At 40.9% G+C, this 21,878-nt stretch overlaps 1 protein-coding gene across 12 annotated transcripts in view; it reads right to left on the bottom strand.

Annotated features, from left to right (window-relative positions):
- The window catches only part of LOC144966583 (uncharacterized), a 199,079-nt gene that overhangs the window by 22,050 nt on the left and 155,151 nt on the right, over positions 1-21,878 (bottom strand). For all 12 annotated transcript variants that reach the window (XM_078903273.1, XM_078903345.1, XM_078903359.1 and 9 more), the window contains one exon: positions 11,832-12,047. In XM_078903273.1, coding sequence (XP_078759399.1) covers positions 11,832-12,047 — 216 coding nt within the window. The remainder of the gene's footprint in view (positions 1-11,831; positions 12,048-21,878) is intronic.

The following is a 21,878-nucleotide window of genomic DNA, read 5'->3' as shown; positions in this document are numbered from 1 at the left end:
AACTTTTTTATAAGTAATTTTGTTTTTCTGTTGTTGCTCTTTTGTGTGTGGGTTTTTTGTTTTTTTTTTTTTTTTTTTTTTGGGGGGGGGGGGGGTTGGTATTTTTTTTTTTGTGTTTTTTTTTTATTTATTTTTATTTTATTTTTTTTTTTTTTTTTTGGGGGGGGGGGGGGGAAAGGGGGGTCAGATCCCTTTTCAATTGCTAGCAAAAACAAACGTCATCGATGCCCCTTTCTTAAGATAGACAATAACACACAGAGGCTTCCGCAGACAAAATTTTAAAAAAGACCCCCCCATCCCAGCGGGGGAAAAAGGGTATTAAAAATAATTTTGATTTTTTTAAGATCGAACCCGGTTGGTTCCGTGCCTTTCCCAAACCCTGTACTAACTGGGCCTTGGTTCCTGGAAAAATGATCAACTAAGTAAATAAAACGTCCCTACGACTTATAAATCGAAAAGGCGAAAAGGGAAAAATTGAAAAATCTCAAATACTGATAAAAGGGACATAAGTGATACTCCTAATCCATGGACACACATGTCTCTCTCCCTCTATCTCCCCCCTCTCTCTCTCTCTCCCTCTTCTCCTCCTCTCTCTTCTCCCTCTCCCTCTATTTTCTCTTCTCTCTCTCTCTCCCCCCCCTTTTTCCTCTCTCCTCCTCTCTCCCCCCTCTCTCTCTCCCTCCCTCTATTTTCTCTCTCTAATATGACTAGTTCTGTGTCAAGTACTTTCTTCTTTCTTGAACATGCTTTTTCTTTTAGTTCAATACTTTTTTCTGTGTGAAAAAGCGAAAAAGGTAACAAATCAATGGCCATGTTTCGATTCAATGACAAATTTTAGTTCGTTTTAAATTTTTTTTTCTTTTAAACGAGGAAACGAAAAATTTTTGGCTACAAACCTTAATAGGGTATTAAACAAACCACCACACACAATAAAATTATATATATAATAATAATATATAAATAAATTATATACACAATAAAACATTTCATATAAATAATAATAAATTATAATATATTATATTAAAATTTTCCCCATATTATAAAACAACATAAATAAAAACAATATTAAATATAAAATATACATATATATATAAAAAATATATAAAATATTAAAAAATATATAAAGAGCCGACACATTTGTGCATTTATAAATCGGGTTTTTAAATCTACTGTGGTATTGCATTCCCCGATCACAAACTCCATTTTAAAAAAACCAATAATTTCGCTCATCTAGTATTTAAAAGCCAGGAGAAACCCGAGATTAAATTGAGTTTTCAACAAAAATGATGAAATTACTAAATTTCGTCTTATAAAAGTATTCCTTCGGGGCCATTAGGGCCCAATGGAGCCGGATTTATCCCGTTTCATAGCGGAACGAAAATAGAAGGCTTCTATCTTTTGGACAGGACCTATCTACCGCAAAGTACTTTCAGGCGGATCTAACATCGCTACCCAACCCCTGCTGGGAAAACCAAAAAAAAAAAAAAAAAGGGGGGGGGGGGGAGTCACGGTAAATTTGCGTGTGATGCGGGGGCTCTGAACTATCAGGCACCCCGAAAAAAAAAAAAAAAAAAAAAAAAAAAAGACTACCTTCACTTTCCTCAATGAAACCTTTAAATTTGACTTGTTAAAAATTAAATTTTTCATCGCCGGGGTTCAATCTGACTGGTCACACGGTTTTTAAGCTGCACACATAAAAAGCATTAAAAAAATTAACTAGAAGATCTAATAGTAGATTTAGAAAATCGCTTCCAAAAAAAAAAACTGAAACTGAAAACCGAAACTGTAAAACCCGTTAAATTTATCATTGACGTTTAAAAAAAAAAGAAAAAAAAAAAAGGAAAGCCTTTTTCCAAAAAAAAAAAAAAAAAAAAAAAAACACCCAAGAATGAACATAAAAAGCAATTTTCTGGTCTCCCTGTGAATTTTAATGTATTTACAAATCTAGGCAAAGGGCGTTGGGAAAAAAAATCAAGACAGAATCCAGTATCTGTTCATTGCATCACAAAAGCAATAAATTGATGTTTCCGTTCATGTATTCCGTATATTTTTCCCCCAAATGTAGGTTAAAGATCGATGGCACTTTAAAGGCTTTTTTTTTTATTTGCAATAATAAATTATGGACTGTTCGGTATTGTTTGTATTTTTTTGTTGCTTTTAAGGGATGGATGGGGTGGTGGATTTTTTTGGCACATCAATATTATGCCTACTAGTTAATAGACTCTATGAAGAAAAGAAAAAGAAAGAAAAGGGAAGAGAGAGAGAGAGAGGGGGGGGGGGGGGGGGGGAAAGAGGGGGAGGGGGGGGGGGGAAGGGGAAAAAAGAAAAAGGGAAAAAAAGGTTAAAAGGGAAAAAAAATTTTTAAAAGAAGTAAAAAGGGGAAATAAAGATAGATAAAGATAGATAAAAATGATAATAAAATTTAAAATAATAGATAATAGAAATAAAAAAGGAAAATGATAAAGATAGAAAATAAAAGATAAAGATAGATAGTTTTAGATGATAGAAAAATATAGTTTAGATAAAAAGTTTTAGATAATTAGAAGATGATAGATAGAATGATAAAGATTAAATAGTAGATAATTAGATAGATAGATAATTAGATGATTAGAAAGATAGATGATAGATAGAAAAGATAGATGAAGATAAGAAAAAGATTAGAAAAGATAGATAGATAGATGATAGATAGATTAGCACTCCCCAAACCCACTCACCCTCACCCCCCCACCACTCACCCACTCACCCACTCCCACCCCCCACCACGAAATAACCCACCCCCACTCACTCCCCTCAAAACGTTTTTCACCACTCCTCCCCACCCCCCTGCACCCCCCAACCACCCCCAAACCCCACCACTCACCACCCCCCAAACTCCCCCATCACCCACCACTCACCTCCACTCACCACTCCAACCCCAACCCCCTCCCCCAACCCCCACTCACCACCACTCACCCACCAAAAAACTCCCCAAACTCCTCACCCAAGCACCACTCCCCCCCCAATCAAAAAAACCCCCCCAAAAAAAAAAACCTTTCCCCCAAAGAAACCACCCCCCCTCTCCCCTCCTCACTCACCCCCAAAACCCTTTCACCACTCCCCCCCCAAAACCCCCACGCCCCCCTCACTCCCCCCACCCCCACCCCCAAATTACCACTCCCCCCACCCCACCCCCCCACTCCCCCCCCAAAAACTCACTCCCCCCACCCCCAATTTCCCCGCACTCCTCCCCTCACACCCCCCAAAACCCCTCCTCCCCAAACCCCCAAAACCCCAAACTTCACCCCCCCACCCCCAAACCACCACCATCACCACCACTCACTAAAATACTACCACCACTCACTCATAAACCCCCCACCCCCAAACCCCTCCCCTCCTCCCCCCCACTCCCCCATTTCACCACTCCCCCCTTTTTCCCCAACCAACCCCCCCACCTCCCCCCACTCCCTCAAAACTCACTCCTCAACTCCCCCACTCCTCACCACGCCCCCCCCAACTCACAAAAAAACTCACCACTCACCCCCTTTCACTCACTAACTCCAAACCCCCCATAAACCCCCAAACCCCCAAAACCCAACTCCCCCTCCCCCAAACCCCCCCCAAACCCACCCTCACCCTCCTCCTCACTAAATCCCCCAAAACTCACTCACTCACTCCTCACTCACTAATCACCCCCACTCACCCCCCCCCCCACCACTCCCCCCCACTCACTAAACCCCCCTAAACTCCCCCCCCTCACCACCCCCCCCCTCACTAAAATTTCCACCCCATCACCACCCACCACCCCATTTCACTCACCCCTCACCACTCCCCAAAACTCACTCCCTCACTCACTCAACCCCCCTCCCCCACTTCACCCCCCCCCTAATTTTCCCCACCCCCCCCACTCCCACTCACTCACCACCACTAAACCCCAAAACCACCCCCCCACTCACTCCCCCCCTCACCCCCCCCAAAATCACTCCCCCCTCACTCACCACTCACTCACCCCCCACTCCTAAACCTCACCACTCACCACTCCCAAAACTCACTCACTCACTCCCCCTCACCACTCACAAAACCCCCTCACCAAACTCACTCACTCCCCAAACTCACCCACTCCCCCACTCCTCCCCCCCTTTTTTTTCACCACCTAAACCCAACCCACTCATCACTCACCCCCCCAACCACCCCCAAACCCCACTCAAAAAAAACCCACTAAATTTCCCCCCCTCACCACTAAACCCCCCAAAAAAACCCCTCCCCCCCCCAAACCCCAACCACTCACCCCCTCACCACTAAATTTCCCCCAAAAACCAAAAAAACCCCCAAACCAAAAACCCCCCCCACCCCCCCAAACCACTCCCCCCCACCACTCAAAAAACTCAAAAAACTCACCCCCACTCACCACTCCTCACTAAATTTCCCCCCCCCAAAACCACCGAACTCACTCACTCAACACTACACTCACTCCCCCCTCCCACCCCTCCTCACCCACCCTCACTCACCACTCCCCTCACCCCACTCACTCCCACTCACTAAACCACCCCAAATCACTCACCAAACCCACCCCCCAAAACTCCCCCACCACTCCCCCCCTCACTCCTCCCAAAACCACCACTCCTCCCACTCACTCACTCACTCACTCACTCACCACTCACTACCACTCAACCCCCTCACTCACTCACTCACCCCCAACCCTCCCCCTACCCTCCCACCCCCCCAAACCCCCAAACCCCCACTCCTCACCACTCACCCCCACCACTAACCCCACCACCCCCAAACTCACTCACTAAACTAACCACTCAACCAACTAACCCCCACCACTCACCCCCCCACTCACTCCTCCCCAAACGCACTCCTCACCACCACCACCCTCCCATCACCACCACCACTCCCAACCACCCCAAACTCCCACGTCACCACTCCCCACTCACCACCACAAAACCACTCATTTCACCACCACCACTCACCACTCACCACTCACCAACTCCGCCAAAACCACCCTCACCACTCACCACTCACCCTCACCACCCTCTCACCCTCTCACCACTCACTCACTCACTACTCCTCACTCCCCCCAAACCCCCAAAACCCCCCAAATCACCACCACCCCCTCACTCCTCAAAACACTCACCACTCACCACTCACTCACTCACTCACCACCACTCACCACTCACCACTCACTCCCCCACTACGCACTCATCACCCCACTCACCACCACTCCTCACCCCCCACGCACTCACCCCCACTCCTCAGAACTCACCACTCACCACCCTCACTTTACCTACTCACTCACCACCACTCACTACTCACTCCCCACCCCACTCACCACTCCCCCACTACTCACTCACCATCACTCCCCACTCACTCATACCACCACCACCCTCACTCACTCACCACTCCGCACCACTCACCACCACTCACACAACTCACGACTCCCCAAACTACTCACTCCCACTCACGCACGCACCCACCACTCACTCACCACACCCCACCCCCCCACTTTCACCATAACTCACCCAATCCAACGCCCTCCATTCCCCCCCAACCCCCGGCCCCCCCCCCCCCTTCCGAACATCCCGGCCCCGGCCTAATGTCCCATACCTATGAGCAAGCTAATATCACAACAGTGTGAGACGAAGCGACGTATCGGTCATTTCAACAGTTAACTGCCGTACTCTGAAAAGACGTGTATTAAAAAACTTCGCCAGAAAACTCGTCCTTCAAATATCGATCGATTTAAATAACCCTCAATTTGGCAAAAACTCTCATACCTGGGACGTCGCGAAGTCCCAGATTTGATAGCTTTTGGTCAAGATTAGGGTTATTCAAATTGATCGATATTTGATGGACGAGTTTTCTGGACAAATTTTTGAATACGCGTCTTTCCAGAATACGGCAGTTAACTGATTAAATAAACTATGAAGGGGCTGGATCAACATGAGATCCAAGCAAGGGGAATTTTCCTGGCATAAGTAGACCGAATTCTTGTTGAAATAATCGATTCAATTGAACATAGTAGTATTAAGATATTCTAAATTATACCCCAAAAAACTCGAAGATAAAATTTGTTAAATTTGAACATAAAGCGTTCGATCTCTTTGGCGAACTCTGAATTCAAACAATTTTGTTCAAATAGACCCTTCACTGATTGCTGGCAATCTGGTGTTAAGAGACCATAATTTAGATGAACCAGAAAACCATTGGATATTATCTAATAAAATTATAAATATTCCACTTTAAATTTTCAGCTATTCTTGCGGTCCGTTCCCCCCCCCCCCCCTTCCCCCAACACACACACACACACACACACATACACACACTTTATTTTTCTTTTTAACCATACTAATTTTTGTAGCAAGAAACGTTTTGTCGAGGATGAATTGTAACAGATAGAAAAAAAATATTAAGTATTAAAAGCATGTTTTCATTTATTCCAAACTGTACATCTGCCCAGAATGCTTTTTATTTTTTAATGGCCTGTATCTCGTCAGAAAAGAAAGCCCAATATTTCACATGTAAACTGACTTACCGACTTTCATTTTTCAGTAAAGCTACAAGGAAGTGAGGGTCTAATTAGCCAGACATGACATGACATCTCTCTGGTTCTATTATGTAGCCTAATCGAAGATGGCGGTTACGAAATAATGTCGTCGTCGTCGCCCAGAAGAAAACAAATTGGTCAATTAAGAGGGTTCTTATTCACGGCTGACTGTACGTTCCATATCCTTTACATTCCTAACGATTACCGACTTGTGTATTTCCTAACGATTACCTACTTGTGTATTTCACTTAACGATTACGACAGGGTCTATTCTTCGTCACGACCTAAAGTCCAAATCAACATGAGGTCCGTAAATGGAGGGACGTAAGGAAGGCAGCAGCTTGTCGCACATTCACAATACACTTTCATTTTGAAGTCTCAGCTTGACTTTTTGACATGATGGGAGTCGTCTTAATTTACCAATATTTGAAGTAAAGCTTTCTTGGAACTTGAAACAAAATTCTTAATGTTAAGACATTTTACAGCGCAGAGGTAACTACGGGATTGATGAGAGTGACCTGAAGAAAGTGAGGATGACTGTGTTGTAATTAATGGCTGTAATTAATGGGTTACTATGTCTTGTCGACAAGAAGACAACGTTTTATGAGATCGAGATTCCCCCAGTCATACATCAGTACCTTAAAATATTATACATGTATTACTATTTTTGATGCTTGAATAATTGACTTGTATCACTTTCAATGTCGTGAAAAGTTGGGGGGGGGGGGGGGGGGGGGGGGGGGGGTTGGGTCTTTTTTTTTTTTTTAATAATTAAAAAATTAACCAGTCAGTCTAACGTGCTCAACTGAAGCCCCAGTCGCATCGCTGTTACTGTTCTCTTGGTGAAAACGATAAAATAATGTCTGGCAGGGGCAGTGTGACACAACGGTATACACTTTACTTCGTATCCAAGACGTGGTCATTTTCCCCGGTGCTCGAAGTGATCTTGAATAACAATGTGAAATTGAATGTAAGCTTCATTCAATTTAATATACGAGAACAGACAAAATGGACGTTTCGGGATTCCTCTTTATCAACAAAACAGGATGAATGAAACACTACAGACGAATGAGATAATGTGGTAGCGACGTTGTTAAGATGTATCCCATTGTTATTTATTTCTTCGAGAGTCGAGCACCAACATTTACATCACGTGGGTTTGAGCAAGTCACCAAGCCCTGGCTCATTTTTCGGCGCTGAGTTGCGGTTGGTGATTGGGCTATTCAAATTTTCCCTCTGAGGTTGACCGTGAAGATAATTTGCCCTTGGAGAGGAACAAAGGGAATTTTATTTCATGTTTTTTTTTTAATTTCATGACTAAAATGAAAACCCGACTTCAAAAGATGAAAAGAACATGTGGTCTTAACGACGCGTTGATCGTGTGGCTGAAGTGAAATGAAGGTCACTATCGATTCTCCCACGCCTTTACTTTACAACAACTATAGACTAACCACTCTCACGAGACAGTGAACGGTGGTCAGGCTTTACTCATTAATAAACACCGTAGTGGTAGTAGTAGTCGGAGAAGTACACATGGGGTGATTGGGACCACGTGACCGTAATTACTCACGACAATCGATAGGCGAGACCCTTTGATCTCCTTCACAGCATGCGGTAGTAACGGAAGTCGAGACTGAATCAACTGTGAGCGCTGATCTACAGACAAGGCATTAAGTCAGCAGTACACTGATAAAACACAATTTTCTCTTTTATTTTTTATATTTGCCAGAATATCTTTGTTTAAAGTAAGGTTTGGTTAAACCAGATTTTCGTGCCGAACAGTTCGAGTCTGGATGTCATTAACTTTATTCAATAAAAAAGCCAACTTCTTGGTATTTGTAACTTTCTATTGACTGGTATCATAGTATAAAATGGCCGCCAACAACCAGGTAGAATAGTGTGACACAGACCAAGATGGGTCGTTAGATCTAGCAAAAAAGTACTTTGCGATAGACTAGCAAGCCAATATTGCTGAACGTTAAAGAAACTTTTTAAAACACCAATATCGTCTTTTAAAGAAATCTCGTGTAAAATTAACTTTTAAACCAATTGCGGGAGGGGTTCACCCTTATCTATATGAAAAAAACTTTGACAAGGTTGCTGGCAAAAAAAAAGACGAAAATAAATAAGGCGTTTTGTCGGTGTGGCAGAGTGGTAGTTCAGCTCGTTCAGCAAACAGCACCCCCAGGTACCAGACGGGTGGCAAGCAGGGCGGGGGCTGATGATCAAGGCTGTGAATGTTGTATAAAGAATTATTGGAAGCGAATGAACCAAGACATCAGTACAAAGCTGTGTCGATCAATGAATGACAAACGATGTGTTTGAAGTTTTCGGTACCATCACAAAGAACGCTTCCAATATTTCACTATATTATGGCTGGCGGTTACAATATTGAACCCGCAATTTCACAGGCGATGATGAATGGAGAGCATCCAACTGGTAAATATGGCACGAGTATTATTACTACATATTGAGTGTGTGAATATTGATTTTCTTTACTTCCTTTATAATGCGCTTAATAAGTTCAATTTGCCACCTGTTTATTTATCGATCTTTAACGGGTTTTGTAAAAAAGCGGGAAATCGTCATTGGAACTATATTAGATCAGGATTTTTGTTTTAAAATTGATGTTTTGAAATTGACTTGAGTCATTGGAACTGATGCTTCAGACAAGTTTAAAACTAACTTAAATCAATTGAAGACACATATACACATGCACACACATACACACACACACACACACACACACAGAGAGAGAGAGAGAGAGAGAGAGAGAGAGAGAGAGAGAGAGAGAGAGAGAGAGAGAGAGAGAGAGCTAGGGAGAGAGAAGAAGAAGAAGAAAAGATAAAAGAATGATTGAGAAATAAACAAATAATGAATCAGTGGTAATTAGAATTCCATGTATGACACTGATTAGATTCAAATGTGGATCTAACAAGGAGCACAGCTGTGAGCGGAGTTGAATATGCATTGTGGCTTTATTAGTCAGAGCTAAATAAAACGCTGTAGATAAAGTCACATGCCATTTAAGACAATTGATATTACTCTTCAATTACGTTTTAAGACGTTTCTTAACCAGTTAACTGCTTTACTGGAGAGACGCGTATTTAAAAACTGGCCAGAGAAATAGTCCTTCAAACATTAATCTTGGCAAAAACTTGAACCTCCCGAAGTTTCAGGTTTGAGGCTTTTTGACAATATGAAGGTCATTTAAATCAGTAGATATTTGAAGGACGAGTTCTCTGGCCAATTTTTTTTTTTTTAATACGTGTTTTGTTTCACAGTACAGGAATTAACTGGTTGAAAAATTTGGAAAGTAGAACTGCTCTTGGATTTGAGGCTGTGTAAAAATAGAGACACCAGATTACAATGTCATTGTTATGAAAGGAAAAATTTAGTTTTGGAAAAAAAATCATAGCAGCGATTCTGAAGATCGACTGACATCGGTGAAATATTGAATTTTTGATACGTACCTTCTTCTCTTCCCCCCCCCCCCCCCCCCCCCCCCCCCCCTTCTTGAACCCGCTTTTCATGAATATTCATATTTAATTTTCTAGCAATGCCTGCTTGGATGTTTTCAATTTATATTCAATCTTGATGGAGTCGAGATTAGACCCGACCAAGACTTTAAAATCCCTGGTAATAATATAATGCCTTGCAGTAATTTCATAAGGGGATGGGAAAGGGGAGGGGGTAAAAAGATCTAAAAGGCAAAAGCGTAAAATACAAAATATTGCAGCCCTGGTCTAATTCAATCTATCGTTAGAGCTTGAGTCTTTATTTTTCTTATAAAATCATCATCATCATCATGGCTGATCCCTCCTGGACGTGGGCTCTGCAACTGCCAACCGAAACAACCTCCTTCCACATTCAGTCACTGGCTTATGACTTGTGACCACCTTCTTGGTACCCTCTCCCCCTGTTACCCTCCACAATACCCTCTATAATTATTTTTTTCAATGGTGACTTATAAAAATCAGTCTTTTTCGGGTTACGCCGATTTAAGACTGAAATGAAACAAACAGCCAATCTATACACGTCAGTGGCTGGACGGATGTGACGAAATCAATAATGAAAGGCCTTATATTCTATGTAATTGACAATTTGCCTAGCCAAATGTAATGTGAGCCAGATGTCGCCATCGGCACAAAATAAAAACACACGTACACATTCAGTTTGAAAGTGGGCCAAAACAATATTGGATGGAGTTGAGCGGCCTAGATGAGTTGTGTGGACAATGCTACGAGCTCTAAAAGCAAACAATCAACAACATAAAATTGTTCGTGGAAAATGATTCTCTTAAAATAATATTACAGTGTTAAAAGCCTTCCCGCAATACCACGTCTAAAAGCACAACTTTCTTTATTCTGTTTATAATAAAATTATGATTCGAGCATTTACTTTAAATTAACTCTTGTTTTGTAATTTTCGATGCATTTGCTTTCAACGGGACTGAGGTAAATAAATAGAAAAAAAAAAGGGGGGGGGGGGTGAATGGAGAGGGTGGGGAAAGCAGTCAGAAAGGCAGATAGACAGACAGACAGATGGGTGGATGGATAGAAAGATAAATAAAACGAAAGATAGATAGAAATATATAAATATATATATATACACACACACACACGCGCACACACACACACACACACAAACATATATATATATATATATATATATATATATATATATATATATATATATATATATATAGAGAGAGAGAGAGAGAGAGAGAGAGAGAGAGAGAGAGAGAGAGGGGGGGGGGGAGAGAGAGGGAGAGAGAGAGAGAGAGAGAGAGAGAGAGAGAGGAGAGAGAGAGAGAGAGAGAGAGAGAGAGAGAGAGAGAGAGAGAGAGAGAGAGAGAGAGAGAGAGAGAGAGATGAATGCAATCTGGTCCTGTGGCACCTCCATTTTTACGATGAATGTTGAATCGAGCATCCCATCTGATCGGCTCAAATTTTATTTTTGCCCTCGGGTATGTTCGTAGTGATCTTTTTTTTTAAACGCCTTTTCATCATGGCATCTGCTTTTCTCTGAACCGAATAGAAAAGCAGGCATTTGACTTATTAGGGATTATTGCGACAGTTGGTCAACTCTCTCTAACAAAAAACTACAGAAAAGGAACACAAGATATCCAGAATAAAGATGAAAGAAGGAGGAGGAGGAGGAGGAGGAGGAGGAGGAGGAGGAGGAGGAGGAGGAGCAGGAGGAGGAGGTGGAGGAGGAGGCATTATTTCATCATTCTCAGTCATTTTGAAAATATAACAAATTCAACTATAGATCTACATGTCATGTACACGGGATGTGTGCTCACCTTACGCCGCCTGATCGCCTCCTCCAGGCGACACTGCCACTCCAGGGACTGCAACCAGATGCCGTGCCATCGACGTTCCAAGTTCAAGGCCACCAACTGGAGCGAGTCTCGGTCTTTGTCCGATCCGCAAGCCCCTGAGTCTTGCTCCAAGCGCTCGCTTAGTTTGAGGACAGCGTTGATGACCTTGTTGTGAGACTCTATGTCCCTCTGTAAAGCCTGCAATGAAAAAGGAGAAAATATCTACTTCAATTACCGCCTTTAGAAACCTGGGAAACTTAGCTCGATTCACGCAAACGCAGTGAAGGATAAATAAATTACTAAATTGAATTTCTTTTCAGGACTTAAACGGTGTTTGCAGCAATTTAAGGTCATTTTATCAACACTAGAGGCATGATAAGATACTTAAGGAATTATAGATGATGAACTTAGCGCCCGGAGAATGTTAAGTTGGGCAAAGAGAACACATTAAAACCAAAACAAACAAGGATCGAAACAGCTATATGTTCTTCTGTCCATTCTGAGTCTACTCAAAAAAAACACCCAGACAAAGGCACAGGATCCACCACCGCCCCCCCTCACCTCAGAATCATTGATCGATAACTGTTTTGAACAACTTGTGTCGCATTAGTTCCTTCCAGTTTGAAGTGATAGGTAAACCAGAGGGATGGAGGCGTTTAAAACTCTAAAGTTATAAAAGAAAAGTCGCTGTGTCTAAATCTAGATTTGAATCGTACATCGCCCTCTTTAAGAGACGAGAGACCATCTCAAGCTACCGACCTAAATCACTGTCGGAAAGATTGGACTTGTATCCCTCACCACCTCTGACAATTTGTAAACCTGACCAAGACAAATATCTGAATGCTATTCAGGCGAGGTCATCACAATACTAAGGAAATTACCAACGTTTACAAGAACCCTGATTGGAGGATTTATTTCAGTGCAGATAGAGCAGTAAAATTAGGTGCCCCAAACGTAAACAATAACAAGTTGCTAGTGATTTTCGTTAGGGACCGGAATAATTTACGCACAATATAGGTCTCCCAATTTTGTAGTTTGAGTTGTAGGCAATACACTTTCAGTATTGAAAATATGTTTACAGAAATCTAACAGTTGCAGAAATAATAATATAAGGCTAAATTATTATGAAAACCAGGCTCCGAATAATTCTCGTCTTGTTCACACCAGCGCAATAATTTGCTCTGGTCTAAAAATAGATAGACTGTAACTTTTGATAAATTTTACCTTTTGTTCCATAAAATATCCATATCTAGACATTATTTGATGCATGATCGAGTATTTATGAATATGTGTTTCTTTTGCCACCTAACAGCCAAATTTTAAAGGTTATTTTTTTCTATTATTTACATTGAAACGTGAGCTGTCAAGACAGGAACATGTGGTTTGCCACGTGCTTCTCGACCTTTGTTTACGTTTGGGGCACCTAACTTTACTGCTCTATAGGGATCGGATTGGAGGAGTGATAACGACGATACCGGAGTGCAATCATCGACTTTTCCTAATCTGAGGTTTCTATTATATAAGAATCGCACGTGTCCTTGCTGATAAATTTTAACTACGAATATTCAGTGCGCGATGGTCGCCTATATTTTTTTTCTCTTTTTACGACAAACAAAAATCTGATGTGTATGAGATACTATCCCAGGTGAAGCACAAATAAACAGAAGAAGAAACAAAATTTCTCGACTGGGGATCGATACTAAAAAGTTAAGAATTTCTCACAACCGAAAATATGTGTTGCCATTATCGGACAACAACTCACTGCGGTCAGATGGACTGAGATTTGGGAGTTAGGAGTAATCTATATTTTTTTTTTTTTTACATTTCTTTCTGCTTAGTCTGACACCCAGTATGACATACAAGTCTTTTTTGTTTGTTTGTTTGTTTGTTCTTTGGGGGTTGTTGTTGTGTTTTGTTTGTTTTTGTGGGGGTTTTTTTTCCCACAAAGTGAAAGATCACCACAATCAGCGCAAGGAAGCATAGCAAACGAAAACAATTTGGGCCGTGGCAAACAGCTATTGCTGAGTGAAGAAAAAGACTGTTTGAATAAGTGCTGACTATTGAAAAGTACTTTCCGCCTGACTCAATTGAACATTGAAAACACATTTATTGTTGGAAAACCAGACAGGGGATGGATGCTTTAAAAAAACAAAACATTATGTTGAATCACGGAGCTTCTTTTCCCACTCTCTACCAAATGGACTACAAGACAAGCCCTCCCCTCCTCCTCTTCCTCCCCCCCCTCTCTCTCTCTCTCTCTCTCTCTGTGTATGTGTGTCTCTCTCTCTCTCTCTCTCTCTGTCTCTCTCTCTCTCTCTCTCTCTCTCACACACACACACACACACACAAACAAAAAGAACAGTGTTTTTATTTAGAGAGAGAGAAAAAAAATCGTAGTAGTTTGGAGGCAGATAAAATAAATGCTAGAATCAACACGGAAAGACGAGGACTGGGTCAAAATTTCAATATTATTAGGGTTGAGGCAATGACCTGTTTGCATTGGAATAATGCTGAAATTACATAGGCAATTCCATGATGAATTATGGATGACGAAGCGTAAATACGGGGGAAATGGATTTTGAATTAGGCAAACAATTCAATCAAACAAATCATAATATCGGGTCGAAACCAATGTGAGAGAGAGAGAGAGAGAGAGAGAGAGAGAGAGAGAGAGAGAGAGAGAGAGAGAGAGAGAGAGAGAGAGAGATTGCGGGAGGGGGAAAAGATATCGATGGGTCTTGATCACCAGAAACTCAATTAATAGATATCTCGAATGTGATGGATGGGATGGCCATGGTAAGGTCAATGGGCATCATGATACGTCGTACAAAACTAACACCCGAGGTCCTTTCAAAATTAAACAATATACACTGCCCTTACTTCTTTTCTTTATAGCATGAAACATGGAAGTGGGGTCGGGGGGGGGGGGGGGGGGGGGGGTAAATAGGTGGGAAAAGGGAGAAAATAAATCAGAACGTATTTCATCCTTATCATCAACAGCGAAGAACTTTCGAACTTTTTTGAAGGCCACGGTCAATGGTTTCAATAATTATTTTATTCTTCGTAAAAGTTGCAGAGACTTTGATGTATTACACGAAAAAGCTGCTGATAACCATAAACCAACGATTAATCACGGTCTCAGTCGATACAAAAGGCTCATAAGTAAAAATAAAAATGAGCAATCCCAAATCGACCAGAGGTCAGTAACTTGTGGTAATTAAAACAACGATCAATGTTGTTTCGACCTTGAGCCTTTGTCAATAAACGCTTCGATCGGTAGCAATGACCTCGCGATATTGATGTTTCTTTTCAACACCCCCTCGATCTAACTATTCCAAATTACACTACTTTATTAATGTCTAGAAACCATATTTAAAACCTCCAGTGAAGTAAGTCAGAAGCTTCTTAGCATTGGAGATATGCGTGGAAAAGGAATACTTTCCTGGACAAAGAGAAGAGGCGGGCATTAACCTACGGTGAGTTTAATTTGTGTCCGAGTCTATAGGATTATTGGGGATTTAAAAGTCAATATTGACGACTAGTGAGACATGGCGGACGTCATTTATTTATGAATCGTGTAAGAGGCATGTCCTTGACAAACATGTTCTCGACATATAGTTACAAACTACCGACTTTTATCCTCTTCATTGATATTTGTGATCAAGAAAATGTACTTTCAAAGCAAATTTAGGTATGGTAGCCGACCTCTTTCATCAAAGTCTCTTCTATCACTTTCGCAGAGCAGCAACTGTTTATCCAAAAAAATCAGAAAACGATCGTAATATTGTAAAACTTTTTTGAAACGAGAGAGAGCGCGACCCACGCAGATAGATGCGCACAGAGGTTGACATGGGACAGCTTTGTTCTTTGGGGGTTGGAGAATAAAACATGTTGACTTTGAACATTGCCATCGTTAGACACTACATGCAGAAAATTTTCACCTGACGAGGAAATACAATCCCAGATTTTCGTCAAGATTTTCGTCAAGCTAACCAATCTGACTCAAAGACTCAATTCATCAATTCTAAATGATGTGTTTTTCTTTTGTATTTTTTGTTTGTTTTTGTAGTGGTTTTTTGTGTTGGGGGGGGGGGGGGTTTGTTTTTGTTGTTATTGTTTATTTTTTAAATGTCATTTTAAACTATCACAGTGTAAATGTAATCAACAGCAAGCATGAACTAAGAAATCGTTTGACTTGATGAAAATCAAGGTGAGCATTTTCTGTGAATTGACGTTCAATAAGACCTGCGTAACAGAAAGTTGTGACGATCACTATAAGAGAGTGATCGATGAAGTGGGCACGATGGTGATGAGTGGATCAAGTAGAATTCGACGTCGTGTCAATACAATGCTTCTAGCTTAGTATGTATTTACTCGTTGGTACGACTCAAGACAAGTGCACAACTCCCAATACTTTCTTTGATGGCCATCGTCTAATTCAGTGACACAGTTCTTTGAGAACAAGCATCCCAGTATATCACGCGATGGTTTAGGTTTGAATCTCTGACTCTCAGTTCTGGACACAAGATAGTAAGAGCTTAGAATCTGTAGTTCCGGTAGCATGTATAAATCCTCCGAGAGGCTGTGTCAAGCAGGATAACCAATGCTAAAATGGTGAGGATAAGGTGTGAAATATAATCACTTATTCATTCGCAATAGATAAAGAGGTGACAAAATGGTGAATTAATCAGGCAGTTGCTAGGAGACGGACAAAAACAAATTACAAACCATCGGGTTCTTGCAAAAGCGATGATATTATTTTTCGCTGAGGGCAATCTCACTGCAATATCTTTTACCAAAATACTATTTAAAAGAAGAGATAAAAAAAAAAAAAAGAATAAATCAGACTATTTCGCTCTCTCTTCCTCCCCCTCCCCAAGCTCACAGAGAGAGGGAGAGAGAGAGAGAGAGAGAGAGAGAGAGAGAGAGAGAGAGAGCGAGCGTGTTCGAGAGAGACAGATGGGGGGGGGGGGGGGGGGGCTTATATAATCTCTTTCTGTCACAGAGCTGCCTACTTGACATTTTTAAAATTCGTAGTTTCCAAGGAAAGAAATTAAAAGTCAATATAAATAGATTTACAAATCAATAATTTGCCACCATTATAATCCACAAATGCACCAAAGTCCTGAATGTAGGATCTAAATCTAAGGAACTAAATGTTTCTTTTCAACACAATTTATTGAGTCAAAGAGGCATGCGGCTCTATAGCTGTAGTCAAAAATTCGTAATTCTACGAATTCTTCGTAGAACTAGGCAGGTCTGCTGTCGTTACTTGTTCAACTCCATAGATGTCCACCTATCAAATATCCAATAATAATGGGTCAGACTGATTCCGGTGCAAAACCTCAATAAATAAGGATTGTGACATAAGACTGGGTGTATTCACTGACAAGGACACCCTACAAGTGGACAATACGAAGGATAATCCAGGGGGATTCGGAATGAATGCCGACAAAAGCCCCACGCCACCTACCGCCTATACAGTGTCCCATAACACTTATATTGAATGAAAGCTGCTGCTACCATGACACCGGGTATCTTGTGTTGTTTCTATCTGCAAGTTTTACGTACCTACACGAGAGTCGTCAAGCTAGGCCGAATAGAGAATAATAGCAGGGACGCGACTAGATAACATCAACGTATTTCTTTAAACAATATTTGTCAAGTGGTATCAAAGAAATTTTGACATCTTCTCGAAATAAGTAACACATGGAAGTCAATCGTTATAATAAACATTGATACAACTTTAAAATACCGGGTGAGGATGGAGAGGAAAAGGGTGGGAAAAAACGGAGAAAGGAAAGGAGGGTGGATGAAGAGAAGTGACCCAACTATCGGAACATGATGAAGATTCGATTTCATAATGATGCGGCAGAACCCCACCGTTTCATAGACCATATTGAGGGTAACCAGACCTCTGAAGTTTTGAAGAGAAGCGACTGGAATTCATTCCAAGTTCCAAATAACGGATTGTATTCCAGCTTTTATGCCCCCCTCTAGCCACAGATAGGACAAAGGCTTTTCTTTGGGGTCATCCTGGTCATAATAGATAAAACACAGCCGACTATTTTCAGAGACCCCGGAAAAGAACAATCCGAGAATACCATGGTACCAATTAGATGTACATTGGTTTCCAATAAGATGGTCTGTTATAAGTATAAAGCTCGGAGATATAATACCATAGTGAACTAGTTGAGATGGAAAAAAAAAATAAGAAAGAAACTAACAATGGTAGAAACAAGCAGGGATGCTATGCCATTGTCGATGCAGCAGCAGCGAACAGGGCGTAATGAGTAATAACTACCAGCATTTCCTAGACTAGTTTCCCTTTGGTCAATTACCGATTCTACGTATTAATAATATGACATCCATTCAGTGCGGTATGTAGGTGAAAGGTGAAATATTGAATGCGATGGAGAAAAAAAAAAGAAGAAAAAAAAACAGAAACAAAAGATATTCATGTACATTGGGTGTCACTGACTGAAAGTTACAAAACTTTGTTTTTGCCAACCAGTTGAATCGCACACTATCAATAACAGAACGCTGCATCAAGATGTTTGAAAAGAGCAGTCTCTTATCGACAACATGAAAATATTGATAAATAACTCGACAAGGGAGAAAAAAGAAAGGAAAAAGAAAAAGCCCAAACATCACACCATTGAATTAATATTAATAATACATAAATAAAATAATAGAAATGACAAGTAAAGTGAATAATCCCAATGGACTCTCCCCATAGTAAAGAACATCGCGTTTATTGGGCTGATAACTCCCCGCACACTACGCCCCAATCAATATATTACGATTTTATCATAGAAATAAAAGAAGTAAAAAGACAAAGTTAACGAAGAAGAGAGAGGGGGGGGGAGAGAAAGGGGAGAGAGAGAGGGGGGAGGAGAGGAGGGGGGGAGGAGGAGAGGGAGAGGAGAGAGAGAGGGGGGGAGGGGAAGAGAGGAGAGAGAGAGAGAGAGAGGGGGGGGGGAGAGAGAGAAGCTATATTGTTAACATTGACCTGATCGAATACAAAACTCAATTTCCATAGCATTGGTTACGGGTGACGATGAATCGTGGAATGGACAAAGAATAATAGAATAATCCTCGACCATTAGCTGGCAAGTATGTAGTTGTGATATGTTGTAATCTGGAGAAATGCGTATTTAACATTTTGGCCACTAAACTCTCCCCTCAAATATCGATCGATAAAATTGACTCTAATTTTGGCAAAAACTCTCAAACCTGGGACTTTGCAAAGTCCCTGGTTTGAGAGTTTTGGCCAAGATGAGGGTACTTTTAATCGATCAATAGTTGAAGGAATAGTTTTCTGGTCAAAGTTTTTCCACATTACGACAGAGTTGTATTGGCCTCCATAGGCACTGGACGTGAACTCAAGCTGACAGAACGATCATTTTTGGAGGGGGAAAATAAAAACAAAAAAGCCGTACTGGTACTATTTGGTTTGTTTTATGTAACATGTAACATTGGATTATGTTGTAAACTGACAAAATATTTCTTTTATATTTTGGCCAGATAGCCCTTCCTTTAAATATCGATTGATTAAAAAGGCCCGTACTGGTCGAAAAATCTGGACCCTAAGACGTTTGACAGTCTCAAGTTTGAGACGTTATTTGAGATTTACAACAAACTGGGTGTCATCTTAATTTATGAAATATTTGGGGGTAAAAAACTCTTCTAGCAAAATATTTAAAATGCATTAAGTCAGTGTTGTGATCAGTATAAGAAATATGCCATACACTGAGGGGACGGAAGCGCAATCGTCCGTATAATCCGTTGTGTCCATACCGGGTTTGCCACATAGATTTTTGACCAAAATGCTAAACATAAAGAAATGTCTTTCATTATCATGAATTACGAATTGTGTGACTTATAAAGAATTATATCTGATTTAAACATAGGGTACATCTCACTTGAATACAGATTTCAAAATTGTGATTTAATAAAAAAAAAAAAGTAGAATTTACTTTCATTATATATAGTCAAAATAAAAATAGGAAAGAAAGAAAAAAAAAAAACCAATAAAATATGAATTGGTATTTATAATAATTTCAATATCACAATGAAATTATAGTAATCCAAATGGAATAATAAATGTTAAAACACAAAACACGTCTGGCCTGTTAAAGAGTCGAGCATGAACGGACGAGTCACGTGATTATATTCAATTGTTCCCCATTCGGAATTGGTAGACGAGATAGAGTTGCCCCTTCGATATTAATGCATTCTAAATGGAAAAATAATAAATACCAAAACAGAAATGCTACATAACGTGACAATTTCTGAAAACCAAACGACAATTTTACAATGCAGTTATTTTGGGATGTGATCTGGCATTAACAATGACCAAAATGGCAGCCTTGACCATAACACACTCTAACCCGAGATCAACAAGTCGTTAGCCACTTTTAAAAAAAAAAAAGGTGCCAAAGTGATTGTCCGTCGGTGTCAAGTGTTAGTCAGTTTGGTGCTAATCAATACGAGTGTAGCTATTACTTAATTCTATTTGCACTGTCGGCGATTGGGCTGGATAAAGCAGACACTCCAAAAACCTGGTAATTTGACCAATCTCCACCTATTCCATTAATTATTGAGTGACCGCTGACAAAACATTGGAAACTGCTTCGTGAGATACGACAGTTAAAGTAATGGGAAAACAACAGAAGGACAGGGGTGTTTGGAACTACTGCTTGATTCGAACATTTGGTTTGAAGGGAAAATTGTGTAGGATCGAAATCAAGGGTTGCTGATGATGTGTGTGGGTAATTGCTCGTTTTATAAAGGGAATATCTCTTGTCGCACTAAAAAAAATGTATAAAATAAAATAAGCGTTAATTGCTCATGATGATGATGATGATGATGATGATGATGATGATGATGATGATGATGATGATGATGATGATGATGATGATGATGATGATGATGATGCTGGCGACGATCAAAGAAGACAATTCACAACTAAAGCAGGAAGGGGTAATTGAAAAATTGCGACCCCCTCCCCCCACACCTTCTCACGATTCATAATTCAACTCTAAAAGAGGCACTGTTTGATTCCCAGATAGGAAATACTCATCGATCCGTTTGGAGAGCATTCATTTTTAATCATGAGCTGGACATTTCCCTGGATATATGTCTGACTAGAGTGTCAATAATACCGGCCGATGATGGTGCTCTGCACATTGTTTCCCGACCAAACAAAACAAGCGTCCATTGTCCCTGCTGTCCATCTTGCCAAGGCATGGAACTGGGAGGCGGGTTCGATGATATTACATTACAAATCGGAGAACTCCTCATTATTTTAAAATGAGCATCACATGATGAATGACTTTTGCCCTTTGTGTGTGTTTGTGTGAGAGAGAGAGAGAGAGAGAGAGAGAGAGAGAGAGAGAGAGAAAGCGAGAGAGATCGGCGGATAGACAGACTGACTGATAAATCGATTGGTTGGTTGATTGATCGATTGAGTAATTGATTGATTGACTGAGAAGAAACATTAAACTGTATATATACATACAGAGAGAGAGAGAGAGAGAGAGAGAGAGAGAGAGAGAGAGAGAGAGAGAGAGAGAGAGAGAGAGAGAGAGAGAGAGAGAGAGAGAGAGAGAAGAGAAAGAGAAGAGAGAAGAGAGAAAGAGAGAGAGAGAGAAAGAGAGAGAGAGAGAGAGAGAGAGAGAGAGAGAGAGAGAGAGAGAGAGAGAGAGAGAGAAGGAGATTAGGGATGTTTATTTTCCTCCCTTGGTAGAAATATTAACATAATATTACTATCAGCCCATACATTTCGGGTGGCTGAACTGAAAGGGTCGGTGACCTCAACACCCTTCCCCCTCAAAAGACACATACACAATGAGGGACCCCACCCAAATGCCTGGCCTCGGGACTTGCCCCATCTTCTATCCGATAAAACAAGGACAAAGACCAGTCAATGCATTAATATGGCCGGGGGAAAGTGTTCACGCAAACCAGATGACCCATCACCTTTACTGCCGTAGTCTGAAAAACCACATTTATCAAAGATACCGA

Source organism: Berghia stephanieae, chromosome 1 (genome assembly GCF_034508935.2).
Source record: "Berghia stephanieae isolate SIO BIC M18660-M18661 chromosome 1, UCSD_Bste_1.3, whole genome shotgun sequence".
NCBI lineage: Eukaryota > Metazoa > Mollusca > Gastropoda > Nudibranchia > Aeolidiidae > Berghia > Berghia stephanieae.
Note: the sequence above shows the minus strand (reverse complement) of the source record. Positions and strands in the feature narration are given on the sequence as shown.